Source organism: Nilaparvata lugens, chromosome 5, assembly GCF_014356525.2.
Source record: "Nilaparvata lugens isolate BPH chromosome 5, ASM1435652v1, whole genome shotgun sequence".
NCBI classification, from domain to species: Eukaryota; Metazoa; Arthropoda; class Insecta; order Hemiptera; family Delphacidae; genus Nilaparvata; species Nilaparvata lugens.
This window is the reverse complement of record NC_052508.1, coordinates 32,317,618-32,339,862: the sequence shown is the minus strand read 5'-3', so window position 1 is coordinate 32,339,862 and position 22,245 is coordinate 32,317,618. Positions and strand designations below refer to the sequence as shown.

Below are 22,245 nucleotides of genomic sequence, written 5' to 3'. Positions count from 1 at the left end.
CAAATTTAGTTTACACAGCTTACATGATTCTTCTCAGAATTAAATCGGTGTATTTCACCAGAGGAACTGAATTCCGGGCAAAATCTTTCACTCTGTATAGCTCGCTAATGAAGCGTTTATGGATATATGTTTATAAGAACTTTTTTCTTATTTTTACCTCTACTATCACGTATTAAATTATTCTACCATAATTAAGAATCACCCTGTATAGAAAAATATCGAATATAATCCAGCTGACAGTTGATTTGTTTTTTAATAGAATAACTAGTGACCCCTGGGTTATAGAACTCGCGCATGACCTGTTGTATTGATCTCTGAAATCCGCAATTTTTAATTATACCCTGAGTTAATGAGAATTATTATGGAAACAATTAAATATCTCTTTTACAAGTAGTATGATATATTAGGTTCCATGGGGATCCTATTCCAATTGAAAAAAAAACTACTTTCTGTTGCTTCAAAACTATACTCCGCCATCTTGGATCCAACTTCATTTTTAATACAACTTCTTTTTTCAAATAGGAACGTGGTCATATGATACATGATTTCGATACAGAATTAAAAAAGAAAATTAATGACGAAACCTGCACATATATCTCAAAACGTTTCAATGATCTCAACATTAAAGATAATACTAATAATTATACAAAAATGAAATAGATGAGTACCTACATTGAATAATCAAGTGTTAGTAAACACTAATAGTAGCTTCTACTCACAATTTTAACACTGAACAAAAAACTCTGGTTGCCTGTAAAGTCAGTATACGGGCAAAAGTGTTGCGTGACAATGACTTTGAGTGGTAGTATAATTTTAAAGAATCCATCATCTTGTTTATCACCTTTCAAAATTATTATTTATCATTACTTAGTTGATTAGCTAAATGTTTTTTTATGCCTGAATTACAGCGTAAACAGATATTCAGCAAATATTATTAGGACACTGCTCGTTTTTCCCTGAAATAACATAACCTAAAACATACAAATCAAATTTGCCGCTTAAATAGCAAATAACGTTGCCAGCCTGGGAAGTAGTGGCGCAGTCGCAGGAAACTTGCGGCGCCTGCGCAGGTTGACTGCTCCGTTTCACTCCCTCTCCAGGTTAATGCCTTCGGGATGCTGCTGCGTTGCTCGCCACTGCTCCTATTTGTGCTCTTCCCAGACGACCGTGAACCAAAACGAACGCTCTCATTGTGAGCGCATAACGCAGTTTCTTGAAGTGTCACCCGGTAAACCAATTTATAAGATGTTGTCACGTCAAAACAATTGTCATAGAAAATTTGTCAATGTCATAGCAACTGCTATCACAATTAGTATTATCAATTACGCGTATGTTACAGTCAATAGACAGGCAGACAGACGTTAACGTGAATATAGAACTTATAAATGAAATAATTATGTTGAGTATTATTCAGCTGAAATCATGTGTCGGCGCATAAAGGACAGTCAGTGTGATACCTGCCAAATAGCATCAGCTTTTTTAAATGAATTGAAAAATTACATGAAAAGCATCTAATTAATTCCAGCTGACTAAATGATAGAAAATCTAAACAAATTTTTCTTCTTAAGCACTTTCAATGTTATTTGTATATCCTGAAAAAGGACAATGGAGTTAGGCCCGCCGCAAAGTAGACCCAAGAAAAGCAACCAACGCTGTGGAATGTTTTTTAACCATTGCTATAAAATTATTCATAATCAATCAGCTGACAAGTGGATTATTCATTGCATGTATTACACAGATGTCTAGAGAAGCCTAGCAATGGTTTACAAAACATCCCATGGGTTGCTTTTCGTGGATTAGCGTGGGTCTACTTTGCGGCGGGCCTTAGTGAACTCTGCTGTCCAACGAACTTGACCTGTAAAAAGGTTCAAAGAATACGTGTTCAACATTTGAAGCTGATTGATCAATTCTCTCTTAAGTTATTGTAGAACATACAAACAGATGGACAACGACTTTGGCCTTCAGTAAGTCAAAGATGAGAACTCGCTAACGCCCGTTCAATAAATCATTGCAATTGTTTATTTATTTTATTGCTCAGTGAAACCTGGGCCCTGTTTCATAAAACTTATGTCACGTAATACAGGAGAATCACCATTCCAATTACATGCTCAATATAGCTGATAAAATCAGCTGTTCCTAAATTACAGGACTTTCAAGTTTTTATGAAACAGGGGCCTGATTGTATTTCTCAACTTTCAACATTTATTATTTGATGTTGAGCATGCATTGTAAAATGTCTTATTGCAACAAAAAAAATTCTGTCTCATCATAGAAATATGAGAGATACAAAAAGAGAGATTCAGAGTATAATTAACTTTTAAACTTTCTTTAAGAAAACTCAGAACACATTTTGAAAATTCAAATTCTCAATATATTTTTTTAACTTTCAAATGTATTTTCATTTCTGTCAAGGTATTGTTTACAAAAATCAGAATATATTACTTTTGTAAATTATAAATTCACAGATGAGGTGCTAGAATGGAATAGGATAATAATAATCAATAACAAATTCGAATAAATTCAAATTGATTTTATTTATCAAAGATATAATATTATTTGCTACAACTGTATTTGCTTACATAGTAATACCTGTCTTACAGACAGTAGTTTCATAAACTTGAATACTTGACTAAGATGAAATACTAGCTTAGAATGCATTTCAGTTCTCTCAAACGCGATTCTTATTGTCCTGTTAGTGTCATCCCACACTCATCCACCATTACTCTCCATAGCATGGTAACAAAACACCATATCAATTTTATTCACTGTCCTCAGTAACCTGATCTGAAAAAATAAATTGATATCAGTACCAGAAATTTAATATAACTTTCTTTTATCTTGGCAGCCATCAACATTTGTGATATTAATTGCATCAAAATTGTATTCCAAGAGCAGTATATCACGACTTATACAAGATGCTAACATTTATTATCATTGAATGCAAAGTGGATGCCGGTTCAGTGGTGAATGCCAAGAATGGCTTCTCCAAAACTTGAAAGTAGACTATAAAACTTCAATACTAGGGATATCATGACAAATAATGCTCTACGTTTAATCTACAAACATCATATAATCACTGATGATGATATCTGTTGCTATGCTATACTTGTTAAATTGAATAACATTTTGTCCGAATGCTCTTTGTGGGTGGAGTTAACTTCATTGTATATAAGAGTACTAAATTTTATTATATTAAAGCTGCAAATCTTATTATATTAAAGTTGCAAAAGACAAAAAATTACGAAAAATTCTCAGCCAATACGGCTGATTGTATCTGAGAACACACTGGAGGCTATGGGAAAACCTCCAAATCACGAAAATTTTACCCCAATTGATTTGTCTTCAATTTGATGTATAATTTCACACTTATAAGCATTTCCCTATAACTGTTGCAGCAGCATTAGTGTTGATTGTAAAATCTCCATTTTTTCAACAATAGACCAATTGACAAAGGAATTTGGAGGGAATGTTTTAGACACAATTTTTGACTTAGCAGCTTTGTTAATACTAGTTACGAGAAGAACATATCAAAAGGCCCCATTCCTAACTCATGTGCTATGTGCTAAGGGGATGAGGGTGGTTTAAAAGTTGCATTTTTAGCGTTTTGCTCCCACGCTCATATCTTGAAAACAATGTGTTCAACTGACATAACTAACCATTCAAAAATGAAGCTTAATAAATTCTCTACACTTTTTGTTTGCTGGAATTTTGTGATATTCCAAACAGTTACCAAGATATTCTCTCTTGAAGGTGTGTAATTGTTGAAATAACAGGTTTTTATCCAATGTTTTGCTCTCTCAGGGCTTATAAATCTCGAACAATGCATCATAAAAACTTATGCTTATCGAAGGTTCGTAGAGCATTGAATTCTCTTTGAAATAATGCATTATTTCACTATTCCAAGTTTTCCTTTCATTTTATAGCAGCTTCAATGTAGGGGGTGAAATTTTCATTGCTGCAACAATTGATCGTTTGAAAATCACATTTGAAGGGGGGTGTCTGTGAAACAATTTTTGACTTTGCAGCTTAATTTGGACCAGTTAGTAGGTGAACATACTAAAAGTGTGCATCTTTATCCCCTCTGTTGAAGGTGTGGAACCGCTGAGTTGACACTTGTTGCAGCAATGAAAATTTCACTTTTATATGTTTACCTCCTTAAATACCCTAAACAGAACTGCGGGGTAAGAAATTGTCTTGCAAACATTCCCCTCTATACCCTTTTTTGAGCATTGATTGCCTGGACTATTATATTAGTTTTAGTATGCTGCTTAATAGGATTAATAGTTAATAGTGACAGTTGATAATAATAGTAAGAAAAGCATAATAATGTCTCCTCAAATATTACTTACAATTGATATGATGGGCAAATGCACCCCTCACACACCACAAATATCCAATAAGAAGATAGTCACATCATACAAGGTAGACCTGAAAAACATTTTAATTCAGGTTTCCGAAAATTCAATACTCTTGTGAAAAATCATAACTTATTACTCTTGAAAGTTTTAAATTTTTGGAGAGATGAATTTAGAAGATTTCCTTCTCTCTTTGAAATTCAATGGATGGGACAGGAATAATTTTATCGGTCCGCCAGTTATATTGGACTGGAATTGCAGTAAACTGAAAAATTAGGCGAACCAAAACTTATGATTTCTTGATCATCCTCAATGGACAAGGTGAAACACTGAGCAAATGAATGTAACCTATGATTGGTATAGAGAAACAAGTACTATCTGGAAATATTTCTCAGATCTTATACTATGTTATTTTATCATAGATTGGATTATTTCAAACAGTTGAGGCTGTAAAGGATAGAATCCAGTATTAGAATTAAAACAACAAATCTGTGCGGTGTGGGGGGGGGCATGACCCTCTTGTTCCAGAAAAAAATTAGTTTGTTACTCATAAACATAAGGAGTTAATAGAGTTAAAACACGAGGAGAAAAATTAATGTTCTTGCAGTTTACTGAAAAATGGTAGGAATCATGTTCTTTAGCTCACTCATGGATTTCCAGAATCAACTAAAATCTCAGTAATCACATTTTTATAAATGAATCGCTAACCGCAGAAAGGGAACATGTCCAACTGATAGCATTGTAATGGCGACGTTTTGAATAAATCGTTTAGGCCTACTGCCGGTTTAGGTTTTATCAAGTGTTTTGTCTCTCCTGTAAAATTATGAAAACTGGACATGGTGCCTTTCTGCGGGTAGCGATTCAGATAGGTTCACAAATATTATTTAATGGATTGAATTTTATATTAAAAAAATTATATTCAAATTATGAATGATTCATTATATTCATTATAAAATGATAATGTACTAATTATTGTATGAATCAATGAACTTTTTAGAAACATTAATTTCTTTTGATAGAGTAGTGTTGAAAATATAAAATTTTCTGAACTCACGAGGGGCCATGCCTCTATGCCCCCCCTGGAGCCGCCACTGCCTCTAGGCACACATTTATACAGCTAGTTGATTAACATTTCGTTCTTATTAGTTTTTGTATGCTGCTTGATAGGCCATTAAGGCTAGGGACACATGAGCGCACAAAGTACATCCATTGCAACTTACTTTTTGACGTCCGTTGTAGAAATACATAGAAGTGAATTGGTGACAACACACGAGGTACGTGCGTACCAAGTATCGGAAGTCGTAACGGATGGTGATTTTTGAACTGTGTAGAAATGCTACAATGCACGTCGAGACATGCAAAAGTTATTAATTCGTCTGGTTCAATTGCGTAAAGCCAACTGACGTTGACGCACCACACTCAACGCTCGTGTGGTGTCATTGGCGACGGCCGCAAAAAGTAAGTTGCAACGGACGCACTATGTGCGCTCGTGTGGCCCTAGCCTAATAGTTAATAGTAATTGTTACTAATTACTATTGATAACTATAACTAACTCACAGTTAATAGTAACAGTTGATAATAATTGTAAGAAGAGCATAATAAAGTACCCTCAAATATTACTTACGTTTGATATGATTGGCAAATGCTTTCCTCATAACCAGAAATATTGAATAAGATAGTCACATCATACAAGGTGAACCTGAAAAAAAAAAAACATTTTAATTTGCAGCTCACAAACTGTGATCACAAACTATATAATTATGTAACTGATATAAGCCTATTATTTATTACTTCTTAAAGTCCAACTTTGTATATGGATGTTAAAATTTTCATGTTTTTAATGTATATGACTATTGTCAATGCTAACTGTTGTTTAGCCTGTGACAAATAATAAAATTGATTGAATTGTATCACAGCAAACATTTTGAATAAAAATTTTGTAGGCTATCTCCACCACAATCGGAAAATTGATTTTAGTAGTTTGAAAATAAAGAACAGTAATAAATCCCTGCATTGATGATGCAAAGAAATATTTTTATCAGCAAAATTTCTAAAATCCATTAGCTATAATATGAACAGTAGGATTCCTGAAGGTGGGCTAGGCCTACAATAGTTGACAAACAAAAATCTAAAAAAGTGAGGTTCTCGTTGTAATTGCAGTGTTTGATTAGCAATGGCGTTGCTATCCTTGGTTATCATTCGAAAAAGCAGATAGCACTACGGCCGCTATTCCATTCTAGCTCCGCAATGTTGCCAGATGGTTTTTCAACAATGTGGAAGTATACGGTAATTAATAAACTAAATATTTAATCTCAATCATAAAAATTTATAAATTACCGTATTGAAATAATCATTGAAAACTATATTTTCTTGAGAATAAAATATAATTTATTATTTGAAACAAGAATGAACAGTTGATATACCAGTATTAGGCTAACTATCGACTATAGAAGTCAGTTGCAAGACTAAGAATCGGCAACGCTGTTCCGCTATCTTTCTGTACAATTATATCATAAATTTAGTTATTTTACAGAATAGTAACTTACAAATTTCTATCCTAACCTAAGCTGTAAATAACTAATAGTGAGTAGGTTTTTGATTTAGTATTCAAATTTTCCAAATAAGTGCAGTGTTGAGTTTTTATAAATGCATCTCTTGAGTTTTTAATTTATTGTGATGTACTCTGTGATTCATTTAGAGTATAAATTCAACCTTCAAAATATTGCTGGACTGAAAATCAAGTGCCGAAGCAGTGAGTGAAAACATCTCTAATAGACACTGTACAGTACAATATTATTTTCCAACGAAAGATTCTAATCTTCGCATTTGCCAAAAACACTGTGCAACATACTGAAGATTACACGACGAAGAGTTCAGGTTCTTGTGAACAAAATTAAATTCAACCTGACCCTGACTGATGGCAGAGGATTACATGGTAACCACAGAAGACTTCCTGATGAAACAAAGGACTTGATAAAAGCTCACATTCTTCTTTTCCTCGTCAGGAGAATCACTATTCAAGGAATAAGAGTACAAAGGATTGCTTGAGTCCTGACCTGAGTGTCAGAAAAATGTGGGAGCTCTTCCGTATGAAATATCCAGACATTCCTGCAAAAATTCACATATACCGTGATGTTTTCAATAATGAGTTTAATCTCAGATTTGGACTACCTAGATCAGACACATGTAGTTATTGTGATCGACTTCATATTCAACTTATTGGAGCTGAAAATGAAAATGACCGTAAACGAATTGAATCTGAAAGCAAAATACATCATATGCGGGCTGATGCCGCCTATAGAGCTCTTGCTAAAGACAAAGAAGATGCCAAGCTCAATTCAGAAAATAATGTTGTTTTGTGTATTGATCTTCAGCAGGTTTTATTCTGCCCAAATCTTACGCACTCTAATGTCTTTTATCAGCGACAACTCTCTTGTTATAATTTAGCTGTGCATGACCTGGGAAAAAACAAAGCATATATGTTTTTCTGGAATGAGACCTCTGGTAAACGAGGTGCTGCAGAAATAACTTCATGTATCCTCAATATATTGAGATTAATTTTAAAAAATTGAAATCAGGTCAGGTTAGAAACCTCAAGTTGTGGTCTGACAGATGTGTAGGCCAAAATAACAACTGGCGACACATTGCTGTAAGCAACACCTAATTCTTAATGAGTATTTTACTTCGGTTGAGCAGAAGTTCATGACAACAGGGCACAGTTTTCTTCCCTGTGATAGGGATTTCTACATTCCTCATCAATGGGTAGAAGTCATTGCAAATGCAAAGCCACCACCAAATCCATTTACTGTGTGTGAAATGAAAACAAACGACTTTAAAAACATTGACATTGTGGTGAACTCACTTGAGAAGTCTAAATTCAGTATCACTAATCATGTGTGGTATCAGATGACTAAGGATGATCCCGTGACGTTGAGAGGAAGAGCATCACACAATATTCTTCAGGAGTGGAATACGCACTCCTGGCAAAGAAGATGAATGGAAGAGGATGCAGAAGACGCGCCCCGTACAAGTTTGTGATTTTCCGTCTTTGTATGTTGAAACATTGCCAATTAAATCAGCAAAAAAAAGGATCTCATGGATATGTGTCAGTATATCCCTCAGAGGTATGCTCGGTTTTATGAGAACATAAAGGTTGAACAAGAGTGATGTATAAAGTATGTATAAATGTATAATCACATACATGATTTTTAAATTGTAAGATTCACTTTTTCAACTTTTTAATAAGACTTCATGATTTTCTAAATTGTAAGATTCACTTTTTCAACTTTTTGATAATATGGTAATAGTGTTTAATTTTAGTGTCAAATAATCATTATTGACTGTGATTCATTATTCATTTCTTTATTCTCATTATTGGTAATGTAGCCTAATGTTTCAAATGAATAAACGATTTTTGTCTGGCCACGCAGTACTGTATGAACGGTGTGTGTGTGTTGAGAGGTGAACTGCTCTGAACTATACTATGAAGTAGACTACATACAGTTTGATTATTTCTGAATTTCTGAGTGAAAGTGCCAACCACTCATTATTTTTATGATCTTGTGTAATAATGAGTTGCGTAATATAGTCCGTTGTTATCAGTGAAAAGTTTTTTGTGTCTTAAGTGTCATTTTCACCAATCATCCACTTAGGTTTAATCAATACTGAAATATAAAAAATAACCTCACAACTCATAAACTGGGTAAAGCCAGCTTATATAATATGTAAATGATACAAGTTCCAAGCGCCATCAAAAGACAGGTGAAAACAGAACAACGTCGCAAACGCCATCAAGAGGAAAGTAATAACAGAACAATGTTGCAAACGCCGTCGTTTGCAACGTTTTTATGTCAAAAAGTTGATTAAAAATTGCAATATCTCAATCAAATAACAAATAAGCAGAATTTTAACTTAGTCATAACATAATTTAGTAAAGAAATATAGTTTACAATTCGAAAAAGTAGTTTTTAAGTTCAATTTCAGAATAAAAATAGTTTTTTGTGTCTCCTGAGAAATTTCATTTTTGGCGTTTGCAACGTTATTCGGCGGAGCGCTTCAATTAGTTCAATTTCAATATAGAATAGAATAGAAACAAGTAGAAAAATGTAGAGATACAAAGCTGGTAAGAATGTTATAGGCAGCGCTAGTATCAATCTTCAAACCGTCACGGATGGTTATGCTATATAAATTGATGACGTTCACCCGAGGCAAAACGTTGATGATGCTCACCCGAGGCAAACGTACGTGTGTACACCGTTTTATGCTATATAAATTGATGACGTTCTACGTCGACCGAATGCCTAGTGATGACGTCCAATGACAATTCAAATACAATGTCGTCCGAGTGGGTACCCACTCTGTGCAACCGACCCTTTACAGAGCTGGATGGCTACCTGGTGGCTGTTGTTTCTCCATCTATTTCTATTCAATACCATTTCCTATCTTCTTCCTTGTCTCTCAGTTCAATGGCTACTACTTCCTCGAAACCGCTAAGCTCTAGCCGGTGTGCTCCCCCTGTTATCTCAGTTATTATTGAAGATATAGACTCAATTTTTTTTTAAATGAAAGAGGAAGACAAAATAAAGCGCGCTAGCATATTTTTATACGATTCAATTTTAATATTAGAAATAGCTGTTTCAAAACTAACCTTATTCTGACGAAAGGACTATTCTACATTACAATGATTTGTATCAACTATTATTAAAGATATCGGGAGATAAAGATAAAGATAAAGATAAAGATATAGGGAGTTGGCAGAGCAGTCTGCCGTGACTGGTCGAGTTTCGTAACGCTCTGTAAATATTTCGATTTTCGAGTGGTTTTTCTCATAATTTAAAGAAATTTAACGGTGCATTCTGTAGTACTAAAGCTTCTTGTTGTTTTGAGTTGATTAGAATCGCGAATTTCCCGTTCGGTTGTGTGTAATTTTGTGTTTTTTAACGATAAAGGGTTGGATTGTGAGCAGTGTAAACGTTTCAGTATTGTCTTCAATCTCAAACTCTTATCGAAATTGAAGATAAGGTTCACTTGGATTTTCGGCAACTTATAAGCTGTGAGTAATTCAATTCTTAGCTCAGCTATAGCAATCTCCCTTCACTGACTTGCCTTACCCATCCCCTTCCTTCTCACTATCAGGAGCTTCCGATCGTCCTGCCTTGACTGCTCTCTCGGCTATCACTCTTCCCGTCGATCCCCCTCCTTCTTCAATAATTCTAATAGCCACAACGATAATAATTGCGATAAAATACAATACGAAAGTGCATATCTCTTCCCGCGCTTTATTGACGCCTGTGACGATCAGCTGTTTTTAGGTGATCCTTGCTTACTGACGTATCCTAGCAACGGTCTGCAGTGCGGCCTCAGCGCCCGATTTCAAAATAATCTAAAATGAACAAGCCTATGGTGACGCGCAGCAGACGTGAAAGATTGATAAATGGAGGAAACTTAGAACTCAGTAATTTGAAGGACGAACTTTGTAATGAGGTAGTAATTGAATTTGCGATAAATATAAGAAGAACACTTGCAATTATTGCCGATTTATGCACAAACGATTCAATCGCTGACTTGATTCCAAATATTGTTGAAGTATTAAACAAACTGGATAAGTCTATTTCAGACAATAATGATCTGAGAATAACACTGACGGATATCTCAGATGAAAATAAAGCATTGTCTAGGCTTCTGGACGAGGAAAGAAATAAAAGGAAGGTAAATTTTGAGGACTCTCTGTTGTATGAGGATAAGACTGAGGAAGAGATTAGACTGTTGAAATCGCGTATTGAGATTCTAGAGATGGATAAAAAACGACTAAAAGAAGATCTACTGAATAAAACTGCGAAAATTGATATAATCCAAACCGAAAACGATAATTTACAGGAGAGAGGAAATATTAATTTTAGAAAGAATGATCCCGGAAATGAAATATTACTATCTCATGATGGCGTCAATCACTCGATTGATAAAGTAGAATCTACTGCTACGAAGCAATTGATTGAACTGCACAATAGAAGCTTGGAATATTACAAAGATTACAATAGTAAGATTCAAAAAGAAATTACTGATTTGCAGAGCTGTTTGGAGGGATGTATAAGAGAAATAAAAGAGGCAGATCGACTCAACATTTCGCTTCAGGAGACAATTGAAGAGTTGAAAAGGGAAGTAACTTTTCTCCGAAGCCCCCCTTCTAAAGCTATAAAAGGATGTCCACCGACAGAGGACTGCGATGGAAATATCAACATATGGGCTGATAGTCACGGCAGGGGAATCAGAGAGCTTCTACAACGCTTGCTACCTTCCTATAAGTGCACGGCCTACATTTCTTCTGGGGCCCGTTTCAAAAACTTTCAAATACTTTTCTTAGTGCAGATCATAGTCATCAGTCGAAAAATGATTGGAATATCATAATAGGAGGAACAAATAGTGTAGATAAATATTTTAGTGATAGAGATATTGAAGAATATGCAGATCATCTTGTGAGAACTGTAAGAGCAAATTGTGATAAGAATATCATAGTAACCACGGTGCCTTACAGATATGACTTGCAAGCTGACTCAAATGAGAACAAAATGATTTCTAAATTGAATCGTGTGATTTGTAGTCTACCTTACATGTTCAATGTAAACATCATCAATATATGGATGTTTGAAAGAAATAAGCACACGCGACATGGACTTCATATGAATAGAAAGGGAAAGGTCGAACTAAGCAAATTAATTTACAATCAAATCAAGCAGCAGGCAATCAGCGATCAGGTACAGCCGTGTAATCATAGGGAAAAAAGTCAATGTTTGAGTAGTAATGCTGATGTCACTTCAGATTATGATAATGAAGAGGAAGCCTATTTGAATTATGAAACTGATAAAGATGTATCTCTTGATTTAAACTTGTAAACATTGACAAAAATGATAATTTGGCTAATTTTTCAACTAATGTAAGGAATCACTCTAATGTTTCAATTTATCATGCAAGTAGTATTAAACCTCTAGATAGCGTGAGATATCAGGATTCTGATGTGAATCTACTCTCCTGGAATGTTCAGGGACTAGGTAATAAAATTGATTACCTGGAAACTATTTTGCATGAGAATAATACTGAAATTGTATTGTTGAGCGAGCATTGGCTGAAAAAGGATGATATAATCTATGTAAGTGTTGATAGATTCAAGTTAGGTTCATATTTTGTTAGAAACAATAGAATTCATGGAGGGGCTGCTATCTTTTTGAGAAATGAGCTTGAATTCAGGGAAATAGAGAAAATAAGGGATTTGTCAGTGGAAATGATATGTGAAGCATGCGCTATTAGAATACCGGAATTGAATATTATTGTTGTATCTGTTTATAGGCCATATAGTGTTTCAACGAGCAATTTTAGAAAATTCCTAGAGGTGCTTAATGAAATTTTGAGTTATTTGTTTAATTTTAATTGTAATGTTATTTTGGGAGCTGATTTTAATGTCGATTTCAATGTTGAATCAGAGAACAGAGATGAACTATGTACCTTGTTGGCTAGTTTTAATATGTCTATTACAACTAAGGAAATAACCAGACCAAACATTAATAATATTAATTCACAAGGATCGTGTATAGACAACATTGCCACTGATTTACATTTCAGCCGATGGGAGAGTAAAGTATTACATACAATTTTTTCAGATCATTATGCCTTGAGTCTAAAAGTTAAAATTGAAAAAAAGTCTTGTATCGATAAAAAGAAAAAAACAATACTACTAAGACAAATTAGTGCAGATAGGACAAACCTATTCCTGGCATATCTAGAATCCTTAAACTGGATTTCAGTCTATGAGCTTGATGATATTAGTCATAAAATACAAAAATTTCAAAGCTTGTTTATGGGGGCGGTTAATATGGCTTATCCGCTAGTTAAAAGGAAGATATATCAGAGTAGAGATTATAATAAATGGTATACACCTGAACTGCAAATGTTAAAAATAAAGTGTGAACAATTATTCTATTTGTATAAAGACTGCCTTAGTGACACAATAAAAGAGGAGTATAATAATAGTAAAAAGCAATATAAATTAGCAATAAAAAAAGCCAAACTTGAATTAACAGTAAATTTATTTCAGATAGTAAAAACAAAACTAAAGCGGCTTGGGAAATAGTTAACAGACATGTTTGTAGGAATAGTAAATCTTCCAAAATTGAATGTGATATGCCAATCAATGACAAAAATAGATTTTTTATAGATAGAGTGGACAAGCAGATAGGAACCATTCCCAAGAGCAATTTTGATTCCAGCTATTATGTCAAGAAAATACCACAACCAGTTACGAAGTTCAGCTTCAGTCATGTTAAAGTTGAAGAGGTATTTGCTGCTATTAATGGAATAGGTAACAGTAACTGCTTAGATGTATATGGCTTAAACTCTTTTATTGTGAAATTAGCTGCTAATAGGGTCTCTGAAGTATTGACACACTTATTCAATAAATGTATAGACTTTGGCATATTCCCTGACGGCCTAAAAAAAGTTAAAATGATGCCTACTCATAAGAAAGGTGACAAGTCGAAAATAGAAAATTACAGACCCATTTACATAGTGCAGATATTTTCCAAGATATTTGAAAAGCTCCTCCACAAGCAACTAGCTGAATACTTCGAAAATAGCAAATTACTATCAAAAAATCAGTACAGATTCAGAAAAAACTTGAGTACATGCGACAATGTGTTGGATCTAGTACATGATATTATAAGTAGTTTGGAACAAAAGAGAAAAGTTAATCTAAGATCCTTTGATCTGTCACGTGCATTTGACACAGTAGAGCATGGAAAATTATGTGATAAGCTATCTTACTATGGTCTTGACAGGGCAGCAGTAAATCTCATTGACTCCTATCTCAGCAACAGGCTACAATATGTAATTGAAAATGGGGAACTCTCAAGTGGTGAGATGATAAATTTCGGGGTCCCACAGGGATCTATACTGGGACCACTTCTATTTATAATCTATATAAATGACTTGCCTAATTTTATCAATGAATGTTGTAATGATAGTCACCCATACCTTTTTGCAGATGATTTAGGACTAAGAGTTAGTGGTCTTAATGAAGCTTCAATCAACACTACAACTGAGAATTGCACAACAGCAATTGAAGATTGGTGTGCTTCTAACGCTCTATGTCTTAACAAGCTTAAAACAAAGGACCTGCAATTCACTTTCAGCAGAAAATCAGAAAAACTCAGTTCCTTCAAATTTCTAGGATTAACACTTGACACCAATCTTAATTGGAAAGATCATGTTCTTGATGTATGTAGTAAGCTTGCAAAGGGAATTTTCATGTTACGTAGGTTAAGAAATATTGTAAGACATGAGGTGATGATAAATGTATATTATGCTCATATTTATAGTCATTTGGCATACGGTATTCAATTGTGGGGAAATAGCTCTATGTCACCGACACTCTTCAAGCTTCAGAAGAAAGCAATAAGAATAATTTGTCATGCGCCACCACTGGCAACTTGTAAGCCCCTTTTCTTGAACTTAAAAATGTTGACTCTTCCCTCTCTATATATATTTACATGCTTGTTATATATGAGGAAGCATGTGCACAAATATACTCTGAATGCCGAGACTCACGATTACAATACAAGAAGTAGGCTAAATATAAGGATTGACTCTCACTATTTGACTACTGCTCAGAAAAATTGGCGTTACATGACTATTAAGCTGTTTAATAAATTACCATTTGAGGTTAGAATTATGGATAAAAATCATTTTAAGTCTTTTATAAAGAGAATATTGATTGAAAAGTGTTTTTACTCTATTGAAGATTATTTGAATTCTGATTTTACAATGAGTAGAGAGAGTTAGAGTGTCTTTAAGTTTGCTACTGTTACATGTTTCTTGTATCATTTGTATAATTTTAACCTTATTCTTCTGTAATTTTTTAGCTACTGTTCTGACGTTGTTATAACATTGTTAAGTGTTTTCAACAATAAAGATTTTGACTTTGACTTTGACTTTATCATGGGACTCAATTTTTTTAATGAAAGAAGCAGAAAAAATACGTGTCGGTAACTGAATAACAATTCTAATCAATGAAATTTAATGTTATTAATATTAACAGCAAATTTTGAATTTTGTCCAACCTATAATCCTAATCATGTTTTTACTAGCACCATAGAGTCACAGAATATACAGAATGGAAACTTGTAATCAATCGCCTATCTAACCAATGCTTTTTACATGACGCCAATACTAAACACGTCACGTGAGCTTGGGAAGTTCCAATCCTGGTCTTCTGATTGGATCGTAGCAGTGAACCAGATCAATTAATCCGGATCATTAAAGTGATCCGAACCTACTATCAATACTATTACAATGCGGCGCTTCCTAACAAGATGGCGGATTTTAGCGTCAGGGTACTAGCCAAGTTTCCGTACTGTATGTATACTATGATAGAGTTGTAGAGTTATAGAGTTGCTGCTCTATTCTCTAAAGGTCACAAATTTGAAGCATGCTAAATAGAGTTGTCATCGGTTTTTGAAATTGCTCGATAAGAAAGATTCCGATTTCAACTTGTTTATATATTTTATAATAAATGTTGTTGGTAATAAATTGAATCAGTGTTTTCTTCATTTCTGTGCAATATTTTATGTTGACTACTCTGTATAGGCGATAGTTCAAATATATATATAACAAGTTCATTCAATTAAAATTTATCATTGTCATAAGAAAATGTGATCAGAAGTAAAGGTTTCTACATTGTTCACCACTTCTTCAACTCCTAGTTCTTAACATTAAAGTTCTTTCCATACTCCAAGAGTCTCTACTTTTGAAAAATCTCTTTATCTTAACTCTTGAATCCTATCTCAATGTTCAATTATTCTATTCAATCATCTCAATTACTATAAATGTAAATGACTTGAACCTGACATAAATTGACCAGAACCTTTTTTTTCAATATTTAAATTAGTATTTTAGGATAAAATTTGTATTACCGACACCTATTTTTTCTTCCTCTTCAATTTAAAAAAAAAATTGATTGATATCTTCAAAAATAGTTGAGATACAATAATTGTGCAATTCAATATTGTGAGATACAATTGTTAGTCACATAAACAAAAAATTACCAATTTCTGTTCTGTTTCAGGGTCGGCTTTAGAAACTTAATGGTTATTTAATGAAAAACTTCCCAGAATAATATCTAATTTCTATTTAATTCATCGATTAATCAATTATATTGTATTCCAATGTCCATGCTTGCCTGCAGTTACCTCTTCAATCACTTTCGAAGAAGTTGAATTGATGCGAACATTCATTCGAGCAATCAATTATTTTGAAATCTTTAATTCGGCCATATATGAGTCAGCTGTATGCTTTTGGCTTCATCAAAGACCTTAAAGATGCAGATATCTCTTTAAGGTCTTTGGGCTTCATAATTCACATTTCACAGTTCATTCTTCATTGTTAACATAACCTCATTCTTCATTGTTGAGTCTAACTTCTGAAATTCAAACTGTTTTTTCTTAAGTTCTAATTACTTTTTCAAAATAAAATTCATAGAAGCAACACCTATTTTCCTTCTTCTTTCATAAAAAAAATTGAGTTGATACCTTCAAAAATAGTTGAGATAATAATATATTTAGAATCGTCCTTTCTTCAAAATAAGGTTAGTTTTGAAACGGCTATTTCTAATATTAAAATCTAACTAAATTGTATAAAAATAGGCTAGCACGCTTTGTTTTGTCTTCCTCTTTCATTTAAAAAAAATTTGAGTTGATATCTTCAATAATAACTGAGATAACAGGGGGAGCACACTGGCTAGAGCTTAGCCGAGGCATTCAAAATAGCTAAAGGAATAAGACGTTCAGAATATTAATCTGAGTTGAATGGTTAGAAAATAAGGAAAATGCAAGTTAATTTATTTTAAAAATATCAAGTGCACAAAAAGGTTAAAACAAATAATTTTTTAGGCCTCAAAAACTTTCTAACCCTAAAAATGTCCAACCCAAAACTTTTATCACTCCAATTAAACATTGTGTGGTGCAAGGGGGCACAGCCCAACCCCAAATTAAAAAAAATCAACCAAAAATGATATATACCAGAAAAACATTTTCAGGGGTGCAGTGGGCAAAGTCCCCTGCTGAGCGCAAAGTGTGAGTTATAAATACTAGGCACAGGAATAATCTTAGAACTGAATTTCAACAAATTGCAAGATCTCAAAAAAGGTGGTTTCACACAGGTACAAAATTATATATAGTAATTGTTAAGCTGCATACACATACTCGTGCTTCCAACCCGCACCGAGCACGCTCCTCCCTCTTACCGCCCACGTACCACCATCGCACAGCAATCGCTCTGCCTCCGCTCTCTACTCGCACCGATCATGAACATTACAGAAGATGGTAGATCTTCTCGCGTTCCCCAGTCGAACCATTGTTGCTCCCCGGTCGATCATCAATCGCTCTGCTGGAGTGACGTTCAGTCTTGGAGCGGAACGAAAGTCTGTATGCACCTTTAGAGATCTTTCAGGTATAATTTTCAGAAACACAGTAAAAAATATTTTCAAGGAAGAATGTTTATGTAAAGTTGTTGATTTTTCAAATCAACATCCTAGATTATATAAAAAGGTAAATTTGTTCATTACTCTAAGCATCATACTATATAACCTTTTTCTATTCTCTGAAGCTTATTAATTTTGTAACTTTTAAATTATTTATAACTTAAAATTCTTGTAACTTTGAAAGTTCAGCATGTAAAATAAAGATACCAGCATCTTTCCATCCTCCAATTGAGTTTCGTCAACAAAGGTGGTCAAGTCATATACATTCCAGTACTTGGATGATGGTCCCTAAACATATTTTTAAGTAATGGGAATCCATTACTACTGCATTATGCCTCCTTTATTGACAAATCTAAGTATTTATCTATCTTCTATCCATCTTTAAGACGAGATGGTGTCTGTCTTTCTGTCTGTTTGTATGTGAGCTCATCACGCTTCAAATACTTGACTTATTAAGCTGTAATTCTTCACAAAGATGATCGTTCTGAAAATCCTTTAAGGATAAGCCATATCTACCTTCAAAGTTCATATGCTTTTTTTTATGAAGGAAGTTTCCATTATTTGGTTTTCAACAAATCAGAAGTTATAATCATTACAAAATGTATTTTGTCTGGAATCGCAGTAGGATGTGTCCTCAACTACAACTGTCGCCTGCTGCAAGGGAGTCTCTAATTTTTGTACAGGCCCGACAATCGAGACCAGCGACATTCGAGACCAGCGACGGTAGAGGACTCCTGAAAAAGAGGCCTCAAATGTCGCCTGCGTTAAACGGTGTACACACGTACGTTTGCCTCGGGTGAGCATACGTGTATGGGCTTGCATTCGCACGTCTGGGTCTGGACACTGTTTGCTGAGGCATGTGGGCGAACCGGAACCCTGTCGGTATTTTGGCGTGCTCAAAGGCGCCTCGGGCGAGCATTGAATGTACTGCAGCAATTCTGTATTTGATCCAATTTATGGCTAATTTCGTTAAAGAAGACTGTCAATTTTGTAGGACAGTGTTAAGTGCTTTGATTAGGTCATCAAAACTTCTGGAATTATTGTAGAATTTTTTTTTGAGATTCAGAATAGATATTGGAAACCAACAAATGATTCGCCTCATGCCAAGAATCTCAAAAATAGGGTCAATCGTCTTGTAAAGTTATTGCTTCCCTCATGATGGTATCATTTGTTTGGATACCGGTAACTAGTTGAATTAGATTCAGTATATTAACAAAATAATGTTTTGACATCCTAATAAAGTTTGAATTGACAATATCATATCTTATGTCATGTAGCAATTTATTTCCTTACTTCAACCTACAATCGTTCAACCCACCAACATCGTTTGTTAAGTTTTATTTTCGATTTTATTATACAAATCATTGAAATAAATGATACAGCTGCATTTCGTAATAATATTATCTTCAATGATGGAATGACGCCATTGTTGTCATGATGTGGAAAATTTACATCCACCATGTCTTCGTGTTGTCTGCAAATCAGATAGCTTTTTGTATGCCGAGGCATACGTGGAACGCGTCTACAAGGACGTACAGTGAATGTCGAGGCATGTGTACACAAGGACGTACAGTGAATGCCGAGGCATGTGTACATACGATTGTTCGCGCGAATATGTATGGACGTGTGTACAAGGCGTTAGACGACAGTTGAAGACTGACCATTTTTTTGGTGAGTGGCGGCTTTCAGGGCAGACGGAACTCCGGCGACCTATTTCGAGCTTGGAAACCTGCCCTTTTTCTGTTCTGTTGGTAGACCGTTCTGTTGACTGTTGAAAGTTGAAAAAACAAGAGAACAAGTTGAAGTTAGATTAGAAGTTACATTGTTACATTTACATTACAATTACAGGCAGTGAGTGAGTTTCAGTTTGTGATTGTTTTTTTTAAATGTTTTACTTGCACCTTTTAATAATTTACATCCGCTATTCAAATTAATGGTTTTAACAAAACTTGAGGATAATTGTAGTTTATCATACGTTGACTGGTTTATTGTTTTTGGACGAATCGTAGTTTGGTTGGGAGAATCAATAGGTTGATTCAAGTATGGAGGCTACAAAAAGAAAACATGAGGATGAAACTAAATCTGGTGATGCTGCAACTGCATCATTGTGGTTTTTTAATCCTATTGCTCTGAAAAATCAATCAATAGATTTAAACAAAAACAAGGTAAGTTTTATAATTACGGTACTTGATTACATTATTCAGCTGATCTTTGCAAAGACAATTTGCATCAATTATGTAGGCCTAGGATACTGAAATATTGTCAATATGTACAATATTAGAATTATTAATATAGGTACCACTTTCTCAATATCTCTTATAAATAATAATTTTAATGATGTACGTATTATCATCGATAGTAAATCAAATCAGACATGTTAAGAACAAAAATTTGTTTGCCTTATGTTGCTTAACAGTGGAAGAGTAAATTAGGGAGATTAGGATTTTGTTTTTAAAAGTTAATATTTTGTTCTATATAGCCTACAGTGTGCAGTTATAAATGTAGGGCTATAATAGTGCTACATTTAATATTTTTAATATCAATAATAATTACGTTAAATAAGGAACTCGCCATTTTATGTAATATAGAGACTGCCATTATTTATCAAGTGTCTTCATCATTATAATGAGTTGGTCAAATATTAGTGTGCATAATTTCAATCAATTTCATATAAGCCTATATTTAAATTGATTACAACTCTGCATCGAGTGTGTTGACAAATTATACATGTCATATTCAGTCATCATATGAGCTTAAATGAAAAGATGAAAATTTTATACAATTTGACAACACGATTAAGTTATTTTGTTTAAGTCGCCACTGGTTTTATTCAGAGATCAAAGTTACTTATATGTAATAAAGATAGATAATTAGTTGTTATATTATTAACATAGACCTAGCACAGTTACATTAAACCAGCCACCACGAATGAAATGTCATGCCCTAGGTAGAATGGCAACCTTGCTAAGTAGCCTAGTCTGTTGACTGTATATCCCGAGTTCTAAGTACAAGAAAAGTCAAGAGAAATTAATAGTATAAGTTGCATTGCAAATGCATCATTCTATATGCACTTGATAATCCATTAACACAGTTAATTAATTCTGTTAATTCTATAGTCTGATTTTTTTCTATGTTCAGTAGTAGGTAATGCAGTATAGTAATACTGTATTGCATTAAAGTGAGTTATAGAGAAAATTATTTTCTTTTATAATTACAGTAGACCATTATAATTTCTAATATCGCGGCAACCAACTTTGATTAGGTTTAGAAATTACTTAAATAACTAAATGAATTTAACTAATGAAATGATCATTAAATGTTATTAGAAAAAATTGAAACTAAATTTACTTATTGAATTGAATTTGTTAATTTTTCCTCTCCCAATCATTTTTATGATACTTATTGTATCAATGAATGAATAAATATTTACTCAAGGTGGGCCGTCCACTGGACCCGTTTTTGTCCAAACTAGCATCGGCCGAAAACTACCGAACTCGTCCGAACAATCCCCCAATAAAGAAAGGAATAGATGCTTGTCCATTGCAACAGGCTCATACGGCCGTGCATGGCCGTCTCCAGCCGATCTATTTTCCGATTCGAATAGAAAGGGATTTTCCGGCTATATTCGGTCAAACTAACTAGTCGAGCTGAGACAAGTGTTCCTAACCTAAAATTGTTCCACAATCCTGTTTATTTTTGTTCTTTGAAATTGTTTTGTGTCATTGTAGTATAACAACATATGTTTTGAATTTGTTATTACTGTTACTAAGTCTCCAAACAAACTAATTCCAATTCGAAACCTGTATAGTTCAAGTTATTAAAAACCTTTCTTAAGGTATTAAATACTTATGTCGTGTTTACTCTCATTCCTATTACAATTTTAATAACTTGATATTGTAAAATGAATACGATACTGAAGCCAGACAAGTTTAGTGTGGATCCAAACTTATCAACTGCAAGCAAGGAATGGACACATTGGCACAAAACTTTTCAGAACTTCATTACCAGTATCGCACCACAATCATCAGACTCTGAAAAGCTCAAAACACTTATCAACTTCATCACTCCAGATATTTATGAGTACATGAGCGAAAGTGGTACGTATAATGATGCTATATCTACTTTAAGGAGAATCTATGTAAAACCTGTAAATGAAATATTTTTAAGACATAAACTATCTGCACGTCAACAACAGCCTGATGAGACTATTGATCAATATCTTCATGCCTTAAAACTATTAAGTAAGGACTGTGAGTTTAAAGCTGTGACAGCTGAAAGAAATAGGGATGATTATATTCGTGACACATTTATTGCTGGTATGAAGTCTCCTACAATTCGCCAGCGTTTACTAGAGAATGTTGCATTAAC

General features: G+C 33.9%; 1 protein-coding gene and 1 long non-coding RNA gene across 5 annotated transcripts in view; one reads left to right on the top strand and one right to left on the bottom strand.

Annotated features, from left to right (window-relative positions):
• Positions 1-2,442: 2,442 nt before the first annotated feature.
• LOC111064261 lies at positions 2,443-10,066 on the bottom strand. 3 transcript variants are annotated; one of them, XR_005571320.1, is made up of 4 exons: positions 10,003-10,066; positions 5,980-6,054; positions 4,350-4,428; positions 2,443-2,784 (listed from the first exon to the last, which is right to left on the bottom strand). It is a non-coding gene; the product is annotated as an uncharacterized LOC111064261 (long non-coding RNA). The 3 variants fall into 3 exon arrangements; XR_005571321.1 differs by lacking the exon at positions 10,003-10,066 and adding an exon at positions 9,585-9,987; XR_005571319.1 differs by lacking the exon at positions 10,003-10,066 and having other exon boundaries at positions 2,447-2,784; positions 5,980-7,109.
• Positions 10,067-19,532: 9,466 nt separating this feature from the next.
• LOC111064253 (E3 ubiquitin-protein ligase RNF8-like) overlaps positions 19,533-22,245 on the top strand; it is a 31,629-nt gene continuing 28,916 nt past the window's right edge. Inside the window, exon 1 of one of the 2 annotated variants that reach the window (XM_039428182.1) lies at positions 19,533-20,042. In XM_039428182.1, the coding sequence (XP_039284116.1) occupies positions 19,920-20,042 (123 nt within the window). In that variant the 5' untranslated portion in view covers positions 19,533-19,919. The remainder of the gene's footprint in view (positions 20,043-22,245) is intronic. The other variant, XM_039428183.1, reaches the window with a different exon arrangement.